Here is a 10,000-nt window from a genome sequence, read left to right as displayed (position 1 = left end):
CATTCGGTCTGCAGAATTGAAATTTGATATATTTATTTTCATTTATTTTTCATTCATTTTCATTTTCCTTCACTGTTTGTATTCAATTTTCTTCATTCATTTCCTCATTAAATATTTATTCATTCATTTTTTCTTTCATTTCATTTACTTTGAAAAAGTAAAAAAGAAGAGAAAAACACAAAATAAAAAGAAATAGGTTTATCAGCAGAACAATGATGAGGAAGTTGTTCATCCAGGAACACAAAGGAAAATTAAAATAGGATTGTTAATCAATATATTTTAAAGTTCGTGACAGTTATTTTTATTATTTATTATTTTTATCAAGGCATAATGGCCGCTCGAGGATACGGGTTAATGAAGGCAAGGTGGTAGTGTAGTAATTAGTAATTGTGTGAATTGGAGTTGCAGCAAGTTGGAGCTGTCCTGGATTCATGGCAATTGACAACAACTTGTAGACAGTTGAAGGTAGATCATGTCTCAGAGTAGATCAAGATGAATTGACGACAACTGACGGACATGACCTCGGCAGTAAACATAGATGAGAGCTTAGCATGTAGAGGGTCGATGGTGTCACACACTACCAGAGTGCAACTGATGTGAGAGATGACAACACGGCCAGAATAGAAGATGAAAGTGAAGAAGCCCACTGAAACAACATTGGCATCGGTGATTGCTGCCGAGAGGGGTGGCACATGGTATTGCAAAGATAACAACTATAGTTTGAATAATCCAATTTTTAAAAAAAATTCCTGATTTGTTTTTCTTTTCAATTTTATTTTTATAAAACTTGCAGCGTACTTCTCCAGAAGAAGCTCTTCTGTGCCGATGAAGTCCTGTTGAAGTGTATGGTGCATGTGAACAGCCTCTGTGAACACGCCCGTCCCAGTTCACCTATGCCCGATGCAAGTTCTCCCAACATCTTGTGCCTTATTCGGCTCACCAATACAATTTATACCTTGGAGGAATTTGCAGAGAGCGTTAAGAGTCAGATAACAAAGTGCTTGCAGCAATTTACAGCTTTACAGGCTAACATCGCATCAACAGTTCATCAGGCTTGTTCAGTAAGTATCAATATTACAGTGTGGCTCCTTAAATGCTACAATAGCAGTTGTCTGTGTGTATGTTTATACGTCTGGCAAAAAGTCAAAAACAAATGCCTACAAAGTTGGTATTTTCTTGATCTGTATTGCCACAGATGAATAATATCTAAGATTAATATCTAAGATATTATTCATCCTCTGAGGTTCAACTGGATTAATATTCGTCAGGGAGGGTTATAGTGTAATTGTGTACTAATTTTGAAAGAAAATGCCGGTTCATTACACGAAACGAATCTGTTATATAAAAAGTGTATATCTGTTCAGCTAAAGAGGAATGGGTTGGGCGGATGTGAAGGAGGGGCTTGAGGGGAGCGGGGGCTCAAAAGATGGACATTGAACAAATCCCAATAAGCAAAACACAAAATACACTTACGTGCAGCCATGTTTATGTAAATATGCAACCCCAGGCACGATGAGGCACATACATGCACTCACGGGCATGCATGCCCACATCCAATATAATACCGTTTCCCCAAAATAGGCAAATTACTAGAAACAAACTATGCTATTCTGTCCACACTCAATAAGAGAAAATCTAAGGCAATTTTAATCAATATATATATATATATATATATATATATATATATATATATATATATATATATATATATATATATACAGGGTGTTCGGGATAAATTTGACAGTTTTGTAAGGAAAAAGATAAAGTACTATGTAACTACAAAATTTAATGAATTGAAAAAAAAAATTAACAGACAGAGAAATTACACTACTGTCAACAAGTTTTATTCAAAATAACCACCATTAGCATCGATCACAGCCTCAATCCTGCTTCGGAACCTGAAACAAGCTGATGCTACAGTCTCCCTTTGAAGAGCCTCAAAAACTAGCTTAATTTTATCCATTAACTGAGCTTTTGTATTACTGGCACAGTGATTGGTGTCTTTCTCAACTGCGCCCCATATAAAATAATCCATGGGGTTAAGATCTGGGAAGTTTGGAGGCCAAACATTTGGACTGGTGAAGTCATAAAAATTTTCAGACAACCATTTTTGACTTTTCTCAGAGGTGTGGCAAGGGGCCGAATCCTGCTGCCATACATACGGCCGACCATTGGCTATTCTTGTTATCCAGGGCTTGACTACAGTGTTTAGCAATTCCACGTAGCCATCTGAATTCAATCGGAGGCCCTCTCTGAAAAAATGAGGAGGCATCACATCACCCTCAGAGGACACACATCCGAAAACCATCACGGTTTGGGGACATTTAGCTTGCATTACACGAGGAATTTCCTTTGGATTGTATGCAAGCCATCTGTTATTCTGTGTGTTGTGTTTTTGATTCTGGCAAAAGTTTTTTTCATCGGAAAAGAACCAGATTGTTTGTGGTTCAGCAGGATGTTTCACTTTACTCAGAAGTTTCTTCGTCTTTGTCAAACGATTTTCACGGGCTTTTTCTGTGAGCAGCTGACCTTTGCGTCACTTGTATGAGTAGTAGTGAAGGTCTTCATTGAGTGCAAGCTTCATGGTAGAGGTTGAAACATTCATTTCACGGGCCAAAGCCCGAATTCCAATGCCAGGGTTTCTCAACACTTTTTCCTGCAGATCTTTGAGAAATTCTGTTGTGCGAACGCAATCTGATCGCCTGTTATGGATCTTTCTTTTTGCTACAGCCTCGTAGTCTCCATTGCAAGTCTCTAGTTCATGCGTGATTGTTTTTACAGTGTTCAGGGAGCATTGGACAGCAATCATGATATCCTTATTTTGCTGACCGGCACGAATCATCATGATGCAAGTTATTCTCTTCCATGATTCAGGTGGGTTCCAGTTATCTATCCTCTCTGACATCTTGTATATGGATGAAGAAGGGTTCAAGCTGTAAAATGATGAGAAATGTGGGTTAATATATGTAAACTGCAGAAAAACGTAACCAAATATAAATATGTCAAATTTATCCCGAACACCCTGTATATACTAGCAAAAGTACCCGTCGTTGACTGGGTTCAAAAACTGCCTACAAAAAATGGACTCTGATTTATGAAAGTATGATAGGTTATGAAAAGGAAGGGTTGTAAATTTGGGTTGAATTTGGGGGTATCAAAATCAAAGCAAAATATGATGAAAGTAAAAATAAAATAGATACACCCCATCATTTATTATACCATACCTGTTCACACTGAAACACTTATCACAATATTCTGTGGATCTATATTAAAAATAAATCTTGTTAAACTTTGCGACATATTTCCATTCTATGGAGGTCAGGTGCAAACGAACACCCCATCATTTTATTATACCATATTTCTTCAAACTGAAACATAATTATCAAAGTATACTTACGCAGATAGATATGAAAAGTCTTTATTAAAGTTTGTGCCTATTTCCATTCGATGGAGGCCAGGCGCGAACGCAGACCCCACAATTTTATTATATCATCCCTATTTAAGTTGAAACATACTTATCAAAGTATTCTTATGTACATCTATATTAAAAACACTTGTAAACGTTTTTTTTTATTTTTAAATTTTTTATTTCCATACTTTGTGGACCAGGCACGTACGCAGACTCCACAATTTTAATGAATCATCATTATGCCAGATCAAACATACCCATTCCTGTGTCTCAATACATCTTCTATCATTATATGTGATCAGTTTTCTATAATAGTGAACCATATAGGAGCCTATTCGTGACCAGACACACACACAGACGTTCAGCTTTATATATATATATATATATATATATATATATATATATATATATATATATATATATATATATAGTAATTTATAAAATAGATATGGAGATTAAGCTACACTGAATATTCCGCGTTTCATCCACTCTAGGACTCCTCAGTATTGAGCACCTTTGAAGTAAATATTAAAGTTTACACATAAATCTATACTTTCGTATATTAATTTTATGTGAGTAAATTAAGTAGTTATATATATATATTTTTTTACATAGGCGTCACCACTTATCAAGGCCGATAGGCCACTCAAGGATAAGGGTTAAAGAGTGTACAGTAATCAAAAGGACAATATAGTAATCGATAGTAATGGAAGTTCGGTAAATTTGTTAACTTAAGTGGAATGGCTCATCAGAAAGTTGTTCACGTTGGACTTGAAGACAACCATATTATAGACAGCCGGAAAGCAGGAAAACGGAAGACAATTCCACAGGCGTGCAGTTCTAATAAAAAAGCTTTGATCATGGAATCTACGTTTAGGTTTAGGCACAGATAAAGAGTGGGGGGGAATTATTGATAGCGTTTTCAACTAGACGAGTGTTTCTTGTGAAAGTTTGCCAAGGGGGAACCATAGATTGAAGCTCAGTCGAACACTTTCCATGAAAATAACGATAAAGCAGAGACAAACTCGCAACATCTCTTCTGTGAGATAGAGGTTGCAGTGAAGAGAAAAGGACATCTCCCACCAGGTCACGAAGTCTATTTTGAACCCTATCAATGCAGGACAAATCTTTTCTAGCAGCTCCTGCCCATATTTGGCAACAGTATTCCATCCTTGGACGTATCTGGCTCTTATATAGATAGAGAATTGCATCAGCAGTGAGATATCTACTGGATCGATAGAAGGATTCCACCATTTTTCCAGCAGCCTTGGCAACAGATTTGATGTACGTATTCTATTAAAGATCAGGAGTAAAGGTCAAGCCCAGAAGCCTGTCAAAACTTGAGGCCTCCCCAAGACGAGAGCCGTTCATTTTAATTGATGCCAGATAGGGATCAGACCGTTGATGATGTAAAGATAGAAGCTTGGTTTTAGATGCATTAACAGTAACCAGCCGCTCCTTTTAACCCACACACATGCATACACACACGCAATGTACAACCCTAACCCTAACACACGCGCATGCACGCACTGACACACACACATCAAAAAGGAAAAACTCATAAAAGTATTAACCAAATAGGCTCAACACCTCCCCATCCGTATATATTTTTTCTCTCGTCGGAACAACACAACCATCACTTTACACACACACACACACACACACACACACACACACACACACACACACACACACACACACACACACACACACACACACACACACGCACACACACACACGCACACACACATTTATATGTTATATATATATATATATATATATTTATATGTTATATATATATGCAATCAAGAAGTAAAATTAAGTTTATAAGTGAAAAGCGTCGGTAAACTTAAAGTGAATATGAATATAAATATTTATATAGTAATACCAACCAAATAAAACAGCTCAATCTAATCAAAATAGGAAATCGATCTTGTCATTAAAGAACATAATTTAAGACTGTAATCATACTTCACAAGAATTTATTGTTTGAAAGGATTCTCACAAAAGAAAGTATATATATATATATATATATATATATATATATATATATATATAACTACTTAATTTACTCACATAAAATTAATATACGAAAGTATAGATTTATGCGTAAACTTTAAGAGTCCTAGAGTGGATGAAACGCGGAATATTTAGTGTAATCGCCTATATATATATATATATATATATATATATATATATATATATATATATATATATATATTAGTGTTGGGATAATTAATTGGAATCGGAATCAGAATTGGAATCAGAATTGGGAATCGAAAAAATCGGAACTTTTTGGGGTATTGGAATCGGTATTGGAACAATTTGAGTCTATTTTCCGATGCCAAAAGCGATTCCTTAAATATCTTTTTTTTTATTTGATTTTGGTTTAAGATATATCTTCCACTGCTTGTAGTAATAATGAAATAATAAATATTTATTGATTTAACCTTCCAGTAAGAATATATAATCTCTTGACCACCCACTCACGCGTGTTTTTACGTTTGAGAAAATATAGGGACAATTAAGATGTGTTTCTTTTTACAGAAATCGGAACAAAATAACACTTTCATAGTTAAATATTTAGAGATTTATAAAGAATCGGAATCGGTAATTGTATCAGAATCGAGATGTATGGAATCGGTAATTGTATCAGAATCGAGATGTATGGAATCGGTAATTGTATCGGTAAAAACATTGGAATCGTCCCATCACTAATATATATATATATTAGACAGTGAGAGGAGATTATAGATAGATATATATATAAATATCTGAACATACACTTTTTCATGATAAAGCTGGAACCCAGAATTAGATGGAATCGAGAAATTGCATTGACAACGGACAACGCCAGACCCAAAGTGGGTTTCGATGTACTGCATCTCATCAGTGATATGCTCCGACATAGGCATGAACCCAAGTCGTCGCACGCATGAAGTGTGCAATACTGACGCCCTAACCGTATGAGCCACGGCGCAATCTATTGGTTATGCCTCGATTTTAATTTTTATATTTCATCTAGTTCTATATTCTACTATGTGACAAGTAACGCGTCTTTTACAACTAAGATAGTTACTGCTGGTATGCAGGCGGTAGATATCACATCTACGAACATTAACTGAAATTAGCCGACTCCCCAGACACGATTTCGGAACAACATATTTGTTGAGGGACATCACGTCTCTACGAAGGATGAACCGCTTTTTCTATATATATATTAGACATTAAGAGGAGATTATAGTTAGATTTATATAAATACTTGTTCACATACACTTTTTCATGATAAAGCTAGAACCCAGAATAAGATGGAATCGAACAATAGCATCGACAACGGACACGGATGTGGCCCATACGGTTAGGTCGTCAGTATTGCACACTTTATGCATGCGATCACCTGGGTTCGCGCCTATGTCGGAGCACGTCACTGATGCAGTACATCGAAACCCACTTTGGGTCTGGCGTTGTCCGTTATCGATGCAATTGCTCGATTCCATCTAATTCTGGGTTCTAGCTGAAAAAGTGTAAATGAACAGGTATATATATATATATATATATATATATATATATATATATATATATATATATATATATATATATATATATATATATATATATATATATATATATATATATATAAAATGCTCCTCATCTTGAGTTGAGAAGTGATACACGAATTACCATTAGCGTATAAGCGACGCTCTTTGTGTAAACACATCGAGCGGAGGTATTTCGGACGATGTGAAAACATCGTTAAACTCACTACTCGCTCAGCAGCCGCCAATAGCGTAATAGTTAGGAGCCTTGACTGTCGTACAGACGGTCGTGTTTCAATCCTGGCTTGTAGTAGTTGCCTGTCTAGCCGCACTGATGAGCTGTGAAACAGCGAAACAGTACTGTATGTGGATGACTATATATATATATATATATATATATATATATATATATATATATATATATATATATATATATATATTGTGCCCCAAAATAAACTATTCATGTTCATGCTAACGTTATATCAAATTAGATGTTGAATTTTAGTATCGAGCGAAGGTATTTCGGACGATGTGAAAACATCGTTAAACTCACTACTCGCTCAGCAGCCGCCAATAGCGTAATAGTTAGGAGCCTTGACTGTCGTACAGACGGTCGGGTTTCAATCCTGGCTTGAGGTAGTTGCCTGTCTAGCCGCACTGATGAGCTGTGAAACAGCGAAACAGTACTGTATGTGGATGACTATCTATCCATCTATCTCTCTCTCTCTCTCGATATATATATATATATATATATATATATATATATATATATATATATATATATATATATTGTGCCCCAAAATAAACTATTCACGTTCATGCTAACGTTATATCAAATTAGATGTTGAATTTTAGTATACCCTGTATAATACCTGTCTATGTATATAGCCAAAGGCACTTAGCCAGCACTTAACATATGATTCATTAAGTCAATCGATTGCATCAGGCCAGTGATATTTACCAAAGGTAGCGGACATCATAATCGGTTGAAATCCATCGTTGTCATTTGTCTCAACAGTAACATCAAATACACCTTCGTTTCTCTTTACGCCGACCTTTTTTTTTATTACTATTTGTGGGCGATGTATTTGTCTTAGGTGATAAGACCAACGAAAGCAATCAGTCATATAAAAGCTGAATAGAAAGGAAACAGATACAGACACGCTTTCGGATCTATAGGAGATCCACACTTTCTAAACATTTGAGGGGGGGGGGCGGAGGAGTGACATCCGATTGGTAAACCATTATTGTTGACACAGCTGTGCACTGGAAGTTTAGGGCTCAGGTCAATTGCGACAAGTTTGGTACAACGTTCACCATTTGTAAAAAAAAAAAAAAAAAAAAAAAAAAAAAAAAATGAAGGCGGGAGGGCATTTTTATAATCAATTTGGAGTTTTCGCTTCTGATTTTTTTTTTTTTTTTTGTTAGATAAGACTTCATTATCTAAATATTAATTTACTTGTCCGACATCCGGTGTCAGATAAATCATAATCATCGCAAATATCATTTAATTTGAAACGAATTATATTTCTTTATAGTCGCTCTTTATCAGTTAAAATCATTTAAAACCATTTTCTCTCCAAAAAATTTCAAGACAAAAAAAAAAGCAAAAAAACATGGCTGTCTGTTTACGGTTTCAAATTGGCTATTTTATTTTACAATTTTTTTAAAAAGTCATTCTGAGAGGATACTTTTTTTTTGTTATAGATTCTTTTTAAAATTCAAAAAATCTGCAAGCAAATTGACTTCTATTTCTTTCTAATTTATATACTATAGAAAAAAACAACAATGTGTTGTGTGTGTAATTTTCACTGAAAAAGAATTAATTTTTTCAAATTAATTCTTTTTAGATTTAAAAGTTAAAAAACAGAATTTATTAAAAAGTTTTAAATTAGTCGTTATTTGTTTTATTTTATTTTTTATTTGTTTTATAATGTGTTTTAAAGAGTTTCAATTACCATTGAACGTCGACAGGTTCTGCTAGTTCATATTATTTCGATTCTTCAAACTACTGTTCGTACTCTTATTGCTATTTCCGCAACGTTTCGGCCAATGGAACCCCCGAACTTCTTCAGGTGTATCTTGTCGAACTCGGGAATCTGCACAGAATCTTGAATGGAACTCTTTTATTTAATTCACGGGGGTGGCATGCTCCCGTTCTGTCAACCATAACTGGATAGAAATCTTAAGTAATTCGCAATCGTGATTTTAGTATCGCCCACACTGAGTATTGAACCTGCAACCTCCAGAGAAGTGTCACTTATAACTGAATTTTACTGCACATTTTATCCTTAAAATAATTGGTTATTATTATTAACCTGATTAGGACGACACATTTTCGTTTACGTTTTTTAATCAGTTTTATTCATATTAACAAACAACAATCAGTTTTATTCATATTAACAAACAACAATCAGTTTTATTCATATTAACAAACAACAATCAGTTTTATTCATATTAACAAACAACAATCAGTTTTATTCATATTAACAAACAACAATCAGTTTTATTCATATTAACAAACAACAATCAGTTTTATTCATATTAACAAACAACAATTAGTTTTATTCATATTAACAAACAACAATCAGTTTTATTCATATTAACAAACAACAATCAGTTTTATTCATATTAACAAACAACAATCAGTTTTATTCATATTAACAAACAACAATCAGTTTTATTCATATTAACAAACAACAATTAGTTTTATTCATATTAACAAACAACAATCAGTTTTATTCATATTAACAAACAACAATCAGTTTTATTCATATTAACAAACAACAATCAGTTTTATTCATATTAACAAACAACAATCAGTTTTATTCATATTAACAAACAACAATCAGTTTTATTCATATTAACAAACAACGAAAAGGAATCTATTATATTACGAGGGCTGCATTTGAATAAGAAAGTTTGAACGACACCGTAAAGCTCAGGAGTGACCACAAGACGGAAGTCAGTGAAACCACGTGACTTTCTGATGAAGATTTCCTATTTCTTTGCCTGGCGATACTTTTAACAAGAAGAAGAAGAAAAAAAACCCAAT

At 34.3% G+C, this 10,000-nt stretch overlaps 1 protein-coding gene across 1 annotated transcript in view; it reads left to right on the top strand.

The window, feature by feature from the left end:
* LOC145255828 (uncharacterized) overlaps window positions 1-10,000 on the top strand; it is an 86,566-nt gene that overhangs the window by 52,548 nt on the left and 24,018 nt on the right. The window contains exon 10 of the mRNA XM_080114547.1: window positions 794-1,061. Within this exon, the coding sequence (XP_079970673.1) occupies window positions 794-1,061 (268 nt within the window). The remainder of the gene's footprint in view (window positions 1-793; window positions 1,062-10,000) is intronic.

This window comes from Euprymna scolopes, chromosome 31 (assembly GCF_053919585.1).
Source record: "Euprymna scolopes isolate OS-2025 chromosome 31, ASM5391958v1, whole genome shotgun sequence".
Lineage (NCBI taxonomy): Eukaryota > Metazoa > Mollusca > Cephalopoda > Sepiida > Sepiolidae > Euprymna > Euprymna scolopes.
This window is presented reverse-complemented; position numbering and strand designations above follow the sequence as displayed.